This window comes from Melospiza melodia, chromosome 16, assembly GCF_035770615.1.
Source record: "Melospiza melodia melodia isolate bMelMel2 chromosome 16, bMelMel2.pri, whole genome shotgun sequence".
NCBI lineage: Eukaryota > Metazoa > Chordata > Aves > Passeriformes > Passerellidae > Melospiza > Melospiza melodia.
The window spans coordinates 13,953,220-13,971,820 of NC_086209.1; the positions used below are offsets into that span (position 1 = coordinate 13,953,220).

The 18,601-nt window shown below is 42.8% G+C and overlaps 1 protein-coding gene and 1 long non-coding RNA gene across 3 annotated transcripts; one reads left to right on the forward strand and one right to left on the reverse strand.

Annotated features, from left to right (window-relative positions):
• Positions 1-4,374: 4,374 nt before the first annotated feature.
• On the reverse strand, positions 4,375-18,601 carry MOSPD1 (motile sperm domain containing 1). Of its 2 annotated transcripts, none has more exons than XM_063170716.1 (6): positions 18,581-18,601; positions 13,083-13,339; positions 12,821-12,896; positions 9,880-10,106; positions 7,778-7,939; positions 4,375-5,434 (listed from the first exon to the last, which is right to left on the reverse strand). In XM_063170716.1, exons 2-6 carry the CDS (start codon positions 13,234-13,236, stop codon positions 5,403-5,405), a joined length of 651 nt encoding a protein of 216 aa, XP_063026786.1. In that variant the 5' UTR covers positions 13,237-13,339; positions 18,581-18,601; the 3' UTR covers positions 4,375-5,402. The 2 variants fall into 2 exon arrangements, with proteins under 2 accessions (XP_063026786.1, XP_063026785.1); XM_063170715.1 differs by lacking the exon at positions 18,581-18,601 and adding an exon at positions 18,335-18,412.
• On the forward strand, positions 7,178-11,765 carry LOC134425765 (uncharacterized). The gene is made up of 2 exons (XR_010029759.1): positions 7,178-7,461; positions 9,560-11,765. It is a non-coding gene; the product is annotated as an uncharacterized LOC134425765 (long non-coding RNA).

The window sequence follows — 18,601 nt, forward strand, 5'->3', positions numbered from 1 at the left end:
AGAGAGGAGTGCTTGGCAAGAATCCTTTTCAATAACTGGGTGTAAAAATTGTCACCTCAGGTTCATTTCCTTGGGAGTGATTGTTTTACCAGTACCAGTGGAGCCTTCCTTGGCATATCTGGTGGGAGCATCCTTGTTTATAAACTTGAGAGCAGCTGCCATCCAGCCCAGGCCCTGCTCAGGAGATTCTGTTCCTCTGGCATGGAGCACTCGAGGCAGACACCCTGCATCCCAAAGACCCAGACCCCACGCACGCTGAGACTGCTTCCACCACCGGGGCTTTGTGGTAGAGACACAAGAGAGAAGGTGAAAAAAATAAGCTGAGGGAGAATAACTTGTTTGACTTCCAGGAGCTGGCTCGGGAGCAGAAATTTCAGAAAGGGGGAGGAGCATTCAAACCAAAACCCAAGGCAGCCTCCACACCCCTTAGCGCTGGCTCCCCTGTGTCTCTCAAGGAACTGGTGAGACATCCCCAGTGCCACAAAGATTCCTCAGACAAATCTGGCATTTATCAAATTTAAAACTCTTCTGTTTGTTTGGTTTCTTTATTTGCTTCTTAAGAGCCTTAGGAAATACTTGCTATTTTAAGACTTCCTTCCATGACAAATAATTGTATTTAAAATGTTTAGAATTTTGCTGGATGTCAACCCAGGTAGGAAGAGCTGCTCAAGAGGAAGCAGGTTTTGCTGCAGGGACTAATCTTTGGAAATGTGGCTCTCCTGGTTACTTTCTGTTCTTGTGTGGAGAAAAATCAAACCCATGATGTGCACAGCACACGTCAGGGTTTGTGGCACAGAAATCAGGTACCGTGTTGTCTCTCAAGCCAGTTTAAATACAGCTCGCACTGAAAGAGCTGCAAGAAGCTTCCTGCTAAAAATACATCAACAGCCTTTCGTTTAAAGTGCATTCACTTCAGCAGTCGGTTTGGATTGTGGAGATTCCTGGCACATTCCTGAGGGAAAGGCGCTAATGGGTTTGGTGATGCTGATGGAACACGGGTTGTCTCCCTGCTGCAGTTCTGTCTCTTGATGGTGGCTTTTTGTTTGCTGAAGCAAATGTTCCTCTAAAGCCTTCATGTTCATTCCTCAAGCCACTGAGTGTGCCGTTTTCTAGAGAACACTCTCATTTTGTTACTGTAAATTATATTTTGCTATTGAAAATGTTATGGTTAATTTTTTTTAACTGGAAACATGGATTTAAGTTCCATTACATGGCGCCTGTTACTCAGCTATACCTTAGGAGCCTTTTTCCTCACACTGAGGAGAAACCCATAGCTGTAATCGTGGTTGTGCTCTTGCTTAAATTACTTCTTTGCAGTCTCTGTTGTTTTGAAGACCAATGTGGTCGCTTTGCCTGCATGTAATTCCATATTATATAGTCAGCGTGGTCACACAGCTTTGCAGATTTCCTAGAGCTGATGTGCATTAGCTGCAGCTCATTATCCAAAGCAAAGAGCTCGTTAGCGTTCAGTGGAGAGCTTCTAAAGAGGACAAAGATACACCCAAAGTGGGTGAATAAACCCCTTACTCGGCTTTACTGAGGTGCTGCGGGTGTCACCTGCCTGTGTTCATTCCTGCTCTCCTCTGGGGAGGATGAACTTGTTCTCCAGGCTCCTTCCACTGAGGTCCTTATCTGGAAGTGACTCCTGCTGCCTCTCGGGGTTCCCGATCCTCACCAGCTCCTGCGGGGCAGCAACGAGTGAGTGACGGCTGCTGGCATCAGTGAACGTCACTTTCCTTCAGTGCTTTCAGTCTTATTGAATTTCCTCATTATGCCTGCAGGAAAGAGACTCCAGCACTGTTACCTTTGGCTGTTTCTCCTCCAGCCCTGTGGGAGATGGTGCCTTCCCTACCCTGCAGCGAGCAGAGAGTGCCCCATTTCCCAGGGACACAGGAGGGAACCTGTTTTCCATGGCACTTGTCCCCTCTCTGGGCACACCGGTGGCAGGAGGGGCAGGGGCAGCCCTGCTCAGCCCTGCATGCTGTGTAGGACATCACTGTTCCCTTCTCTCTGCCCAGAGGGGCTCATGCAAGGTCAGAGGGCAAAGCAGCTGAGCTGCTCCAGCCCAACAACTCAAAACCCACCTGGCACAGATGATTCAAGGTTTGGGGTTTTTTTAAGGCCTCCTGTACAAGAGGTTTTTTAAGATCTGATCCTTAAATTTGATGCTGCCCTGAGTGTGTTTGAAATGTGAAATTCACATTCCTGACAAAGGAAAGGGGCGTTGGAACTTGACATTTATAAGGAAAGCTCTTACAAGGAAAGCCAGGTATATTAAGTGTACATTGACAAATAAAGACTAAAATACAATGATTTATTGCCAAACATATTTGGCAGCCTCTTTCCAGTTTAGGCTTGTTGGTCATCAGATACTTGTACATACTAGCACAAGATAAAATAACACATGATTGGCTTTGACAGTTCTTAATTAGCTGATTGCAGGACTTCTCTGTTTTTATTTGTGTTGAAGGCACAGTTCTGTGCATGGGCTCCTCTTGGAGCTGCTGCAAACATCTCTGTGGAGCTTTTCAAGAGGAGCAGTGACAGCAACGTTCCATTGTCTTTCTGGGGCATGTTGAGCCATGTCAGCAGCAGCAGCAGCTCAGCTTTTCCCTTTGCAGAGGCTGATTTGGGGTTGATTTGTGCCCAGGTGGTGGCCCTGCTGCCTGGGGCTCCAATATCAGCTGGTGCAATGAACTGATTCCCTGGCAGCCCCTCTTGTCCCTGCTGCACCGGGTCTGCTGCAGTTTCAAGCACTGTGTGATTCACTCCTCCAGAGAAACACGATCAGCTCAGGATTTTCTGACCCAGACAAGTGCAGACACCTCGGGAGGATCGTGTACCAAGCCAGGGGAGTGACGCTCGCTCCCCAAAGCGCTCCCACTTCCCTTGAGGCACCCGTGCCACGGCAGGCGTGGGTAAACAGCAGGATTGCTTCTGCTGGATGATCTCAAACCCTCCCAACTGTCTGCTGAGAACACTTGCCCATTGCAAGGAAATGACTGTTTGTTTGTGCTAGGAGTCAGGAATGGGAAATGACGTGAACACTTAACTGTTTTTCCTGGTGTTTCCAAGAGGTAGATTCAGTGTCTCGGGTCTTATTTCCAAAGGTGTTCAGTGTTTTCTGAAACTCTAGTATGTAAGTACAAGAGGTATGTGCATGGACATGAATATACATAAAATCAGGAAATATCTTCAAAATCTTGTGTATCCACCTGGTAACATTTTACTGGTGCCCTGCTGTGATTGTGCTGTAACATAATTTGATATGTTCTCCCTCAGTGCTGAACTGAAACAGTCCCCAGGTCTTGTTTTCATAACTGGGATAAATCTGTGATTCTGCAGTGTGCTGCAACCTCCCTGAAGGAGAAAGAAGTCAGAATTCACACTTGTCATCCTTATTTCACCCAAGCACCAGTTTTATCTACATCTGCTGAATTACTCTGTGCATTTAATCTTTTTTTTTCCTGTGTATTTTTCCTCTGTTGCCTTGACAAAGAAATGGTCCAATGTTTTTAGTCTTTTTTGTTGACAATAACTTTTTGTTCTGATTTCTTTGGTCAAGGTGTTTTTCTAAACCAATCATTTCCCTTCAGATTTCTTGAAAATGACTGCTGGCACCTGTGTCCTGTGTTCTCCCCTGCCATGCAGGCACTGTCCTGCAGGATGAGGCAGCTGCAGGTGTCAGACCTGGTTACAGCCACTCAGTGACTCTGGGTTCCTACAGGTGAGATTGTCACTTCTGAAACTGCCTGGCAAAACATCATCCCAGCCCATTACCAGAATTCCAGGACACAGGGGAAAAAGGGTTTGTGTCGGGCTTTTTTGACCAGCTTGGGCACAAAACAAAATGTTGAGTCTGGCTGTTGGATGCTAAAGATAAGGCACCAAGTGGCACTTGTATCTCCCCAACTTCTGCTCCACTCCCTCACCTTTCCCCAGGCAGCAGCAGGTTAAACCACCTGGGGAAAATCAGAATTCACAGTGAAGGTACTGAGGAGCAGTGGAGCTACAAGAACAGAGCCCTGCAGTGGCAGGAAAACACTGACCCAGCCAGAGCTCAGGGCTGTGCCTGCAGCAGGCTCTGGGACACGGCCTCCTAAACCAGCTGGGAAGTTTTTTTGGTTTTTGTCCTTAGTCAATGTTAATGTTTGACTCTATCATCTGATGCTGATCGATGGATGACACAATCCCAGCTCTTCTGAGAATCAAATGGAGTAGCATTGTACAAGAAAAAATGTAGTGGTTAACAACTTTTTACAACTTTTTTCAACTTCTCTTTCTCCTTTTTTTTTTTTTTTTAAGAAACACTTTTTTCATGGTTTTTTGTGTTTCCATGCATAAGCAGAAAAGTGACCCAAAACATGCGGGGGAAAGGTTTGATTTCCAAACTTTATTATTCATATCAGAGCATACTCTATAGACTTCTTACAAACAAAGATTTGTCTGTATGAATCCAATGCAGTAATAGCTGCCCTTTTAGAATTAACATCTCGACAATGAAATGTCAAATAAAGGGAAATACTTGTTGTATGAAACAAGATTAATGTTCACCTCAAATATGAAACTGGCATTTAAGCAGGAGTTTCTGATAGAAAAGAAGTTCCTGTGGTAGCTGTGGGGGGAGGGATGTAGAGAAATGCCTTTGCTATTTCACTTAGTTTGGTCTCTAAAATAGAGAAAATGATTAATTTTGTATTAGTATGAGTTCAGCTTCCATTAATGCCACTTCCATGCATCCCTAAGAAATGAAGGATCTGATTACAGAACTTGGTTTTATTGTCTAGTAATTGTGGTACAAAATGACTGTTGCAAGAAATTATTTCCCCAGGTAAGAAAATGAGCACTCAACGATATATTGGTAATGATGAAGTAAGAAATTTGAGAATTACTTCTTCACCTAAAATTCATGGTTTATTTCAGTTCCACTGATGGAATTTTTCATTTTTCTTCAATGATCAGTCACGACTCTCACCCCTTGGTATGTATATACAGAAGTGTTATGTGCCAGCCTCAGCAGGTACATCCACAAACCAAATGAGCGTTTTTACAGGAGACAGTTTGCTTTTATAGTGATCACGCACTGATGTGAACATAGACTAAAAATAACAAATGTTGTTTTAATAAGGATTTTTTACAGTAGGCATAGATATAAAAGTTTTTTTCAAATTATTTTCACAGGTATCACTGAACATTTCATAGCTGTCTGTTACAGAAGCACCACCAAGTGCTTTGAGTCTTTCATTTATTATACACAGTTAAAATATATTACACTTCTGAAGGTATCTTAAATCACTGAACAGTTTTGCTAGCATCTTAATGAGCCAAATGGGAGTAAAAGGCAGTCCACATTCATGATGTGAATATACAGTAAGGTGTTTGACATCCTATGAACTCATTGCTCATGTTCTCAAAATAACCATGGTGATGAGACCTGAAAGACAAGAATTAAGAACTAAACACTTCTATTTCACTCAAAATAAAACATTTAAAATAAAGAGTTTACCCTGTCAAAGGCCAGAAAATATGGTAGAAGTGCACAAATGCATGCAGAATGAATTTATACACACACTTAAATATTAGAAGTATTGCTCCAAATATTGACATAGTCAAAAATCAACACTGACGTGTGGTGTATCTAATAACTGAATGTCAAAGAAGGTAGAAATACTCCAAACAATTATTGCCCTCTCTGCTGGAAAATCTTAGCACTGAACTTTTGACTGAGCTAACTGTAACACCAAACCCCATTCCTCATGGGGGCCAGTTATGGGCAGGGTCATTGGAATGCTGAATCATCAGTAAGGCAGATCAGTTGAAGGCTCCAAGGCTTTTTTCTGCTCTGTGAATAATAACTGATCAAAGACCAGTTTTAACAAAGATGTTAAGCTTCCTTGTCAATTTGCAGAGAGAGCTTTCAACAGACTCTTTGTTGTGACCTTTAGAGAGGGAGGAAAAAAAGGACTGCTCTGATAGAGGTTAAAAACTATTAAAACCAGATGAAAACAGGAAGCAGGGGCTAATAAACCTACCCACGACACACTGAAAAGTTCATTTTAATTATATGCTGATACAGGAAAAAGTACAAATCTGCAGGTTTTAGCCATGGGTTATATTGCACAAGGTGAGGTAGATGGAAGAACACAGGGGCTCCCTGAATTCCAGCTTTATGTAACATCAAAATAACAATTTATCAGTTCTTGAGCAATCTCACTTTCTTGCAGGCTCAGATGATGTCACTCTAACAGCTTTTCACTGCAGAAAGCTCAGCTAAAACCTACAGATCTCACCATGGATAAAGACATTTCTGAGACTGTTTTATCTCCTGCCACTCCACACTGATGGAACTTGGCTACTTTATGAAGATGGTGAAGGCAGAAGCACTGTCTTCCATTAGATCAGCAATTTATCCCTTAAAGAGGAACTACAGCTCAGCTATTTATCAAGGTCTGTACTGGTTCAGACAATCAGTGCTCCCACAGCTGCTGGATCCTTAGCTTGGATCAATTCCATCACCTCAGAGGAACAGCAGAGGCTTCTGCAGAACAGCCTGCACCACTTGTACAGGGCCCTCAGACAACACAGGGTTTAACTCACTTCTGTAAATCAGATACTTCTCAAATATCATAGACTCCTGTTGGTGTGGTATAACAACCCTTTCCAATTAAATGCTCCACAATCCAGTTGGAGCAAAGTGGAACAAAGTGGTTTCAACTCCTCAAGAGCAATTGACTTTCTGCATGAGCAAGAGCTGCACACAAAAGAATCTGTCCATGAACACTAAAAGCACTGCCAGCAAAGAAGTCAAAACCTCTCAAAACTTCATAGGGAATCTAGAAACAAGTTCAGTTCTTGCAAAAGTATAAAGTCAAAAGGCTTAAAACTGACACCAGCAGAACCTGGAGTAATTTTCAAAAGCAGAGATAAAAACCAAGTGAGGATTACTGCAAGGTCCTGATCTGACAATCCATCAGCATCAGCCTGGGCAAAGAGCCACAAGTGAGATTTCAAACCACTTCAGCAGATGGACCTTTGTGAGTCAGCAGAGTGTGCATGAACCACCAGAACTTGCACCTTTCCCCACCACTACCTCACCTCTAGCTATCAGTTTGGAGCTGCCTAGCTCTTTTCCTTTAAATCCTCATTTCTGCCAGGTAGTGGGAGAGGAGAACTGAGTTTAATGGGACTGTTCTTCAAATCTGAAACAGTTATAGAGAAATAGTCATAACAAATGAAATGTGCAACTCATCCATGCTAGCTAATGCAGGAGCAAGTTACAAATCAGGAAGAACTGGGGATGGTAGTGGTCTCAGACAGGGTTTACAACAACTTACTGCTACATATCAACTCCTTATTAAACAGGCACTGAGAATCAAGTCTTGAAAAACAGCTCAGGGGGCTAGAGAGAAACACAATAACACATTCTACATTCTGCAAGAGATTAACTACTGCTATGCAAGGGTAAGAAACAGCACATTCCGTTCAGGTGTGTTGGCAGATGACTGTTACTGGCCCATCATCAAATAAAGCTGAAATTAGCATGTAGGGGCCTGTGTGCAATAGGTATCAACTCAAATCTGGTCTAAAACACTTACAGTAACTAACTTACCCTGCTATCACCATGGCTACAAATTAAGATGTAAGATGAGATGCAAAACAAAACCTAATGTGATGCTTTGTTTCCATCCAGTTTCCCAAGGCTGCTGGCAGAGACAGGTAAAGTTTTCCAAACTCACAGATTTTGCAGGAAAATGTTTCTAAAATCCAAAGTACTCACCTAAAACATAAGCAGCTACTAACTTTTGATTCACACTTAAGTGGAGGTAGAGAGGCACCAGGGATTCCATTTCCCCCAATGTAGGTAGCATTAGTGCTGCAACACACACCACTCCAAGGAAGACTGTGAGTAAACTAGGTCCCGACGAGGCAGTTCTGTTTTCTGAAAAGCAACAAAGTCCCAATTGTAAAGAAGATCTAAATAATATAAACATTAAATATTCTGCAAAAATGCCTGCAGTACATGGGAGCTGAAATATCCTCAGATTTTCCTTTTTGCTCTGCAGTTTGCAGGGGGTGGAAGCCAAGTCTTAAACCCACTCTTCTGAACCTCCTGCATTCTGCAGTGGAGGAGGCTGCTCCCTGTTCTGATGCTGGAACTTGTTTTCACATGACTTCCCAAACCACTCCCTTGTGGAGGAACAGAGCCTGCCAGGCCCAGTTGCTATATATACACACTCAGGACAGCTGGATGGCTCAGCAATGCTGAGGTTTCCCTGTGCATCCTGACTCCCTTCCTTGATATGTTCCTTCAGTGATCAGTAATCTATCACTTAGAGCACCCAAAAGACCTGCAGAGGCAGGTACCTGCTCACACCTCCTGAACAAAACCTGCCTGCAGCAGGAGCACAGGTTCTTGGGCCAGATGAGCTCCCCTTCATTCTTTACAGGGTTCAAGGGCTATACCTGAGCCAGTCAGCTTAGATGCTACAAATCAGTAAAATTTGAATCTTACTTTAAAAAGTGTGAGAGTGAACCACTCTGACAGTCCAGTATTACCAGAATAAGAAAATGCAAACCACAGACAATAAAGAGTCCTTCATAGTCTTTATTGTCCTGCAGTTTAACAGCTGGAACCTACTCAAAGGCCCACTGTGTCATCTTTGAAAAGAGCTGTTAACATGTTAGCTGAATACCTCTAAACAAATCCTTATTACCACTGGAAAATAGCCAATGTTTTTATCAACTTCTATCCTCAGCAACCAGCAATATGTGCTCTATTTTAATTCCATAAATCTTATTTCCAGGTTGCAAAACTGCAGTTTCTTTGTTTACTGCTGCTTCTTTTACTGCAATATACCACAGTCAATGAGGTTTCTAAGCAGAGAAACAGCATTTGGAATAAGACCAGTATGAGATTGTTCAGGGTGGCTTAGGCCCTCTGTCCTGGATCAACTATCACAGGAACATTTTGTTCTGTGAGCCCAGAGACCTTTGTAGGTTTGCTTTAACTGTGTATCCTACTAATATCTATTATGAAGGGTTTTTTTAATAAAAGGTGTTTCACCAGCCAACAAACTCAGTATAAATAGTGAAACATCCACTTTAACAACATGAATACTCTCAAGGAGGTTCATCTATTTTCTGGAATTGGTTTTTGTTGTCCTGAAAAATATAACAGTGACAAGAACATTTCAGTATGAATCAGTAAAAGTAAGAAGAATGTAGACCATCAAGAATCAGTTTAGATTCATTTCAGGTACAACTTGACACTTTATATCCTATCCCTTCAATTTAACTGTCTGGCCCAGGTTTCCAAGACTGTTGATTCACTTCCTCAATGTGTGTATGAAACACACAGAGTTTTCAGCCACCAACTGTGCTCTTCTGTTCTTGTGGGACAGACAAAGCACAGGGCACAGAACAAGGAGCACTTTAGAAGATGTTCTGGCAATATTTCCTGCTCATCAGGAAATGGGGGATTAAGGGTTTGGAACAAACTCACAAGGGGCATATGTTTTGAAAGAGCCCAAGGGAAAAAGTAACTAGCATCCTTTCACAGATAAATTCCCATTGTCTGTGTGAGAACTCCTGCTCCAGAGAACAGCGGATGCACTCTCCAAGGTATGACACACAAACACAGAGCAGCAAAGGGCCTTGATTGATCAAGACAGCATAAACAGAATAGCCACAGTTTGGGTTCCTGAATACTGTCATCCTCAAGTGATAAAGACAGCAGTCTTACAGGTAGGTAAAATGAATTATTTTAAAAAAATATTTTAAAATGTATTTCTTTTTAATTTAAAAAATGTTTTTGAGTCTAGTCATTTGAGCTATTCAAAACTGATTCAGAACATAAGAGTGGAAAAAGATATCAGCTACCTGGTTGACACAAAGTCTGCTCAAAAAAGACACTTTCAGCCAGGTGTTCTTTTATTCGTTTTTCCTCCTCTTCCTTTTGTTGTTGTTGTTCCTTTGCAGATGGAAGCAGAGTAGCAATAATCTCCTTTTTCCCCAGTGCTTTCCTCTGGCTCTGCTCAGACACTTGGAGACGGAATTTATCTATGACACCGTAGTAAGAAGCCCGAACGTCTCTGTGACGAATCACACTGCAGGAAAACAACATTTTCAAACAGATGAACTGCTAAGAATCATGCCTATTGAGAATTACATTCTATATATCACAAAGTCTGCCCTCTGCCCCCCCTCCTTCAGATAAACTGGAATAATCCAGACCTCCTCCACCACTCAATGTTCTTGAAGACTTGATCTTACCTCCTCTCTTCCCTCTTTATGTTTACTTTAATTCCCAAACATAAATGCTCTTGGCCAGTTAAGTCTTTATCTCAAGCCATCTTTACCCCTGCTGCCAATTGATGAAAAATGAATTATCTGAAAGATGCCCCCTCCTCCTTTATCAAAGTTGTTTGATGCTGGCCAGTGATTTTAAAAGGACTGAGGGGACTGCAGTGGCCAGGGAAGGAAAGGAGTTGGGCAGGTGTTTGGCAAGCAACAGTCCGGCTTCTGGAGGAAACCAGGCTCAAAGCTTTACAATTCTACTTTCTCAGAAGCAAAACTCATTTTCCCTCTATAGACAAGAGTCAGTTAGGGATTTTCAAAATCAGAAACCCACCACTGAGAGCATGTTTGGAACCTATAAAAAGCACAGCTTTAAAATAGCACTGATCAACAGCAAAACAGACCTCTGAGCAGTGCTGTGCTCAACTGCCTCTTCTCTGCATTTGTGATTCATCATGAGAATACATATCTAGCTTTGAAAAGCTACAACATTTGGGTTTTGAAGTGATATCAGCTCTTAGGGTAAATAAGGATTTCAACTATTTTTCCAGATATTTTTTGTTAAAGGTTATTCTAAGTTTCCAAGATAACAGCAGTTGATCTGAAGAACATACATACAAAGAAGCAGGTAGTCATCTCATGAGGGGGAAAAAATGACTGTACCCTTAGAAACACAGAATAGGAGTCTTAAAATTGCTTCAAAAAACCAATGTTTGTGATACTGTATACATTAAAATGCTGCAGGAAATGGATTTTTGTTTTCCAGTCCTTTTTTAAAGGAACTATATCACATCAAGATATCTACAAGCATGAGCACGTAGCCAGTGCTTGCAACTGGTAACTGGTTTGAATGGACTATTCACCACAGAAACAGAGACCAAGTCATCCCCTCAGCAAGAGGCTGCAGTGATGTTTTATGTCACTCCAGAGGCAAAGGACAGTGCCTATGACAGGCTTCCAGCAAGTGGAGTGTTGGCTGGGCAACTGCCTTCACTAAAACAAAAGGCTTTTTCCCCCCACAAGCCTAATTCATCCAGCTCTCAGCATATCAGCACAGCAGATCAACTCTGATTTCTTCCTTTAACACTTCCTTTTAAATTGGTGTTCCTACTCCTAGTGCCATGGTACCAACTACCAACCTAAACAGAATCTTTACATAACACTGTGCTAGGAGAACATGTATCTGCTGCCAAGCAAGGAGATATTTTCTGCAGACCCTTATAAACAGATACATTCTCCTGTTTCTTTTTAGAGATCATTGCATAATTGGAAGCTCTGTAGAATATCTGTTTATCTGGCAAATGGCCACACTTGCATAGTACTGCTCATATCCTAGCAGTAAACACTGTCCTTAGACAGCAACCACTGGAGTGGGATGGGGGGTTTTGCTGCACAGAAAAATCCCTTGGAACATGTGTCTGCCTTATTTTCCTTTATTTAATAAAACCCATTTGTTTCACCAAATGTAATCAAGCTTGTGTAAATGTCTTCTGAAGAATGGAATAGCTCACTGGTACACTGGTATATTCTGACCTGTTTAGTTCTATTTTTAGCATTGCTGCCCCTGCTTACTGAAACCTTCCAGTTTCATGTTCTAAACTTCCTTTCTATTTAGTGAGTCTTTGGAATTTTTCAAATTGCACCTAAAGAAAATAGTCTATAGAAATAAAGAGCCATTCCCCAAGAACAGTTATTATTTATCTGACAAAGGGTTTCTGTATATGGCTATTTGTTAGACAGAGAGTCCAGGTGGTGTTTTACAGTTTGGAAAATGTCTATTCAAAAAGTTCAGTCTGCTCTTTTAGGTACTTCAGATTTTCTTCAGCTGTATCTGTACATTAGCACAGAAATAATGTGGCAAATAGAATATAAAACGAGTTGGTCTATTTTAGCTTTTACACCTACTCTGTTTCAGCAGCCTACAGACCCTGTACATCACTGTGGTCACTTAAGCAGCCTCCTTCTGTTCTGAGTTACTGGGCTGAGACCTGACAGGAGAGATAAAGGGCAGGCACAGAGATCTGAGAATGAGATGGGTGAAAGGTAGGGTGAAAGGTAGGCAAAACTACCTTTATTTACATGGCCCAGGGAAATGTGCTCAGTAGAACTGCACACATTTCTATTTTACCAATCTGTAAAGAAATATTTCTCACAAACAAATCTCAACCCTGGGGGTTTTGCTTTTCTTGTTATTTCTAACAAAAAGGTCCTCAGAGAAGGCTCATATTACTCTCACTCCTGGTTTACAAACTACATTACAAGATGCATTTACTGGCATTTTATTTATGCCCAAAGGCAAAATTAAAGAAGGATATATCTCCAGTATTGTAATACCTCTGCTCTAGAGGGACAGAACAGCAAAAATCAGAACCACAAGTATATACAGGAGATTAGGAAAACATATATTTCTCCAACTTATGTATTATAACATGCATGCTGTCATTTACAACCTCTTAAATAACAAAGGAAATTAAGGTAATAAAATGTTGTATATTAGGAAAAAACCCAACCAACTTCTACTTACATATCAACACAGCACTGAGGCTTCACTGCACCAGTAGCATCCACCACCGCATATTTATTAGGAGTTGTACAAAGAACTGCAAGGAAAAGGACAGGAGTGGTAACAAATCATGAACTAATACATCACCAGTTCAGCAACAGATACATGTAGAGAGACATGTAGAGTTTGGTTTTGGCACAGATATGATTTTTACATTAATTATAATTGGACTGTTCAAGATCATCAACTAGCCCTTAAATAGAACTTAACCTAAGAAACCCACCTTTGAATTTTAAGGCAAACTCATAGGGGTTATATAGAGTCAACACCTGCTTGTGTGTTGACTGGTCATCTGCATAAAATATAAGTTCTGTAGGAAAAACAAAAACAGGAAGATTTCCTTCCACTAACTCTGGCTGTCTTTTTTGTTGCTGCATTGGCACTGAATCCTCCTTGTTGCTTCTTGTGTTCTTATGCTTTTGTATCCTCAGAGACTTCAGCTTTTGAATCGTTTAAGAATTCCAAAGCATTTTGGCAATTCTAAAGGAAAAAAAGGGGAAAAAAAAGAGAAAAGGCAAGAAGATTATTTCCATAAGTCTGCACTAAACTGAGGCAATTAACAAAGGTGCAAAAATATAAAACATGATGCTTGACTATGAATCTACCTCTACTTAGGCTCCTTCAAAAATACTGAAATAGAAAAACAATATTTGCATTGGGCTTCCGTCTATTTAACAAATTGCTACAAAATAAATGGATAAGCACCTCTCCAGTGTATCATGGCACATCTGGGGGCCCAGTCCATGACTAGGGCTGCTTATGCTGGGTCCTTGCAACACAAACCCAACAATGACAGCAGAAAGAAATCCCATCCTTGCCTCAGGACAGCAACACATCAGAACCACGAGGGCAGAAATGAGGAAATGCAAGGACACTGAGGCAGCAGGAGTCACTGTTTGGGCAGGAACCTTTCCATGGGGATGACCTCCCTGGATGAGGTATAACAGGTTAGGAATCTCCTCACCTAGGCACCCAGGTATGTCAGATCCCAGGGACTCAGAACAAAGGAATGGGGAACACCTTCACGTCTTGTTTAAACCAAACTCCCTGCTCCAACTGCATAGTTACAGGTAATGAATGGAAAAATAACTGGGATGAGTAACAGCAAACAGATTTGGGATTCACTGCTTTATTAAGACATGACAGGTTCTCTACCACCTCTACCCAAAGTACAATCATCACAATTCTCCCTCTGCCACCCCCCACAGTTCTGTTTTATTTTGAGTGACATTCCAGAACTAAAACCAGAACCAATGACCCAACCAAGAAACAATCCCAAATGTAATTCATAAAATAAAATTAAGGCCAAACTCCTTAGCACACATACCATTGACTCAACACATGACAGAGAGAACAAAGTCTTTCTCCTCCCCCAAGAAGGTCATATTTTACTGCAGCTTCTATAGATTAATTATCAAACTGAAGGTGTCCTTTGAGGTCTAACTTTATAGGAAAAAGTATTAAAACAACACAAAGTTCTTACTAACTCATTAGATGTCATTTCCACTTCCCATAGAGCTTTTAAAAATAAGGTACATTTTACCTGTTCTCCAGCTCAATACACTGGATAGGTGCACCTTAAAGAATTTATCTTCTGACATTTCTAGCAGCAAATAGCCCAAACATTATCAACAATCAGAAACAAACACTTGTTTCCGCATTCTAAACATCACAACGATCACATTTCCAAGCACCAGATACATATTCCATACTTGAAACATGACACACATTCATGTGTTTACAAAGTACATCTGTCATACCATCAGGTTTACAGGTTCTGATTCTTATTCACAAAGTAAGCTTTTAATTTTATTTATTTAGTTATTAAAATAGCAAATTATCACTGTAGAATTCAAGTTCATGGATCTCACAGGAATGTCTTTCCCCATGATCCAGTTCCTTTTCAGAGCACAGGTTTGTTTCCACTTCACTGAAATGCTACTAATAATATTCTGAAAACAAATCCCCAATGACAGTGTTCCAAGCTGATGTTCTGTTACCTTATTAAGAAGAGTCTAGAAAAAGAAATGGCTCTCTAAGTGGCGATTTGGGTTCTGAGTGCTTCTTGGAATTACAGTGAATCCCTTTTGTTTCAGAAGAATCAACAAACTCTGGAATGACTTTGCACAGCAAGTGTCAGTATTATTTCTTGAACAGCTTCATGCACTATTGCAAAGTGAGTTTCCTTGTTCCAGTCAAACATATTAAGACTATTTGAAAAGCTAATGTGGAAAAACTGCCAGCATGCAGGAATACAAAATACCTTTTGATGCTTGTCATAGGCAGAAGATGATTTATTTAAATTTCTTATACCAAAGTTAGCTCAATGCAGTAAGAATATGTTGGAATCTTTGGTTCTCATATCTATCTACACTTTGCACACCATGTGTAACAGAAATACAGGCAAATTTTGACATTAAAAAAAGGGATTTTTTTCAAATAAATGTTTTCAGCTACCATTAAACCAACAGCAAGCTACTGCTACACAACTTAATTGACTATGCTTAATAAAATCTTCAAGTATTATTTATAATAATCAGTATGATTTTGATGCTTTAGCTTTTTATTTAAACACTGCATGTTTCATTCCAATTCCTGGCTTCATCCCACATCTTCAGTTTCTTCAGCTCAGTCCATGGCAAGTGTTCAGTGTCCAAAACCCCACAATTCTCAGTATCAGTGGAGGTATGGATCACTATGCCTACCAACAGGCTCATTTTTGTTAGACATCTGTGTAAAACACTCTGCAAACCTCCCAGGTTCCCAAAACCTGCATGTGGAAAGCCACCAATCTTAAAAAAGAATATCCCATTATTGCTTCCTTTTCCTATTTAACTTGGCTGGATGAGGAGCTACTGCCCCAACTTACAAAAGTCATGTCTGGCAGGCCCATAGCAGACACATCTGCTGACACAGCAGTGTCATTCAGGGTATAAATTTCTGTATTCCTAAGCAAGCAAATCAGCATCCTTTTTGGGGACAACAGCTTTAGCTTAGAAGTCACCTTGCTGGGACATCTCTCCAAGTGACAGCAGTAAAAGCACTTTTCCCAAAGACTGATGGATAAACCACACATGTGATAGGGAGATATGATGGTTTAGTACTGATACTCTTGATAACAGCACACCCTTCCCATCAACGAGAAGCTGGCAACACTTTTACAGAGGAAGTTTGTATCACCACAAATACAACAAAAGTTCTATCACCACAACTTCTTTGCCCAAATTAACCCCACAGCAGCTCTAATGGTGAGAACAAGGTCATGTACCCCAGAGAGTTCATGAACAGAAACCCAGCTGCTGCTCTTCTGCATCCCCACTGCACCACAACCACTGAATTTTGTGGTCAACAGCCACCACGATTACTTGCAGCACATAAAGGTAAGCACAAGCAAATCTGTCCCAGCCCAGGATCTGCGGTGTCAGCCTGTGATCTGCACTGCACAGATGGGCTTCTCCCAGGATGGAATTCCCACAGGAGCAGGGATCTGTCACAGGTAACACTTGCCAGGGCCAGCGTGCAGCACCTGAACAATGCCAGCTCACTTCCCAGCGCCCTTTGAAGTCCTGACAAACAATTGTCACTGGTATTTTTGCAGCACAATAGGGATCTTTCCTCCATGAAGTTACTAAATATATACTGCTGGTGTCACAATAGCACAGATCTGCCAGTGTTTCCTTTGAAATCCCTTTCTTCATAAATTTAACTTGACAGAGAAAAACACAAAGCGAAACGTAACTTCTCTCCAAGGTCAGAAATAACATCCATTGTGATTTGTTTTTACTTAACAAGTATCTGTTGAATAAATAAATCAACTGAGGAACTTTTTTGTTCCCATTTTAACTTCCAACAGCCTCATCACCATGGCTTCCCAGGGCATTTGTTGGTTGTTTTTCTTCATAACAACTGCAAATAACTCTACAGAATGTCATCAGGTAAACACTTCATTCAGAAGAAAACCTCTTTACAGTCATGCCTCCACACTGCTGCTTTAAAAGTTGCCTAACTACAGTGTAATCTACTTTTGTTACATCTCATGATCTACCTCCTAAATCTACACAAGTCTTTCCACACTTTATGCTCAGTAAAACTGATGTTTTTTGAGCATATACTCAGTAAAACTGATGTTTTTTGAGCATATATTTACCAAATAAACCACAAAGCCTTCAAAATTCCTTCCTATGCCAAGCTGAGCAATCACCTTAAGCTACATGCAAATGCAGCATGGGATCTGAAGCACACCATAAACATTTTGTTTCTCCAAAATGTTTTGAAGGCCTCAACGAGCACTTACGCAAATCAATGTTTAAACTACCTGCAATTATTTGGGAGCGTCACTCAATGATGAGAGCACAGAGCCAGCAGCCAGGATGGCTGGATTCCATTGTTGCTAACTCTGTCACTGACACTCCATGACCTTGAGCAAGTTGGTTAACCTCACCTCAATTTGCTGATCTATGAAGGCGCACACATTCTACAAAGTATTTCAGTAGGTGGAAGGTCCCCTCTGAACCCGCAGAACTGCTCTGATACTTTGCAAAACTGCTACTGTTTACCCCTCCACAGGATGATGAGAAATGTCACCAGTAACTGTGTCCAGGATGCTGTAAAATGAAGTAGTCTCAGAGCATTAACTATTACCATGGATGACCACATGCATAAATCATGCTGACACTGACAGCAAAATTTATTAGGACCACATTATTGTTTTAAATGCTGAAAAGGTGACTAACAAAAGGAAATACCCAAATACAACTAAGATGCATGAAAAGCAGTGAAAGATTAAGTTACAGCTGTGCATTGCTTCTGATCCATTCTGCTACAGGCTCGCAAGGATCCTAGAGAAGACATTCAAGGGCACATGTGCTTTAGTCTCTATTTCCCCACTTTAAGTTTGTGTTCAATGCACTAAACTGGCTGATTTTTAAACGTGTGTTGTGCTCATTAGCGCTGCGTGGCCCCAAACCGCCCCGGCTTAACAGAGGGGAGCACTCTGCCCTGGGAGAGGGACGGGAGCCAAGGCGTTCCGAGCCGTGCCTGCTGCCGGCAGGGCACGGCGGTAATTGCACACTCTTAATTGATCCTCTTTGTTCTCCAGCGAGGAGCGGCAGCGATACCGGCAGAGGCAGCTGCGCGATAACGGCGCCTCCCGCAGCCGGCCCGGCCCCGCCGCACCGCCCCCGGCCCGGCCCCGCTCCGCCGCCGCTCGGAGCGACCCCCGGCCCCGCCGCCAGCCCCGCGCCGCCCGCAGCGAGCCCCGGCCCCGCGGGGCAGCGGCTCCAGGCCGGAACCTCGGAGCGCGGCCGCCGCCCCGCTCCCCGTCCCGGCCCCGCCGCGCTCCCGCAGGGCCTGCGGAGGGCAGGGGCGGTAGACCCGGCCCGCGGGGACGCGCGGCCTGGGACAGGCCAGGCCGGGCCGCGGGTGTCGCTCCGCTCGCCCGCCCCGTGCCCGCTGTCACCCCCCGGCCCGACTCACCCGCCCGGGGCCGCTGGTGCGGGCTGGCGCGGCGCCCCTTTGTCCGCCCGTCACTGCGGGCAGCGCTGGGGCTGCTGGGACCGACCGGCCGCCGCCGCGTCACCGCCCCGCCCGCCGCCCGCCCCCGCCGCCATGTCGGGGCTGCCCCGGCACGCCGGGCTCCGGCGGGCTCGGTACCGCGGCCTTCGGCGCTGCTCCGGCAGCACCGCCGGCTCCCCGGGCAGTGGCCAGCCCGGCGTCTCTCACCTGCAGGAGGTGTTTTTAATG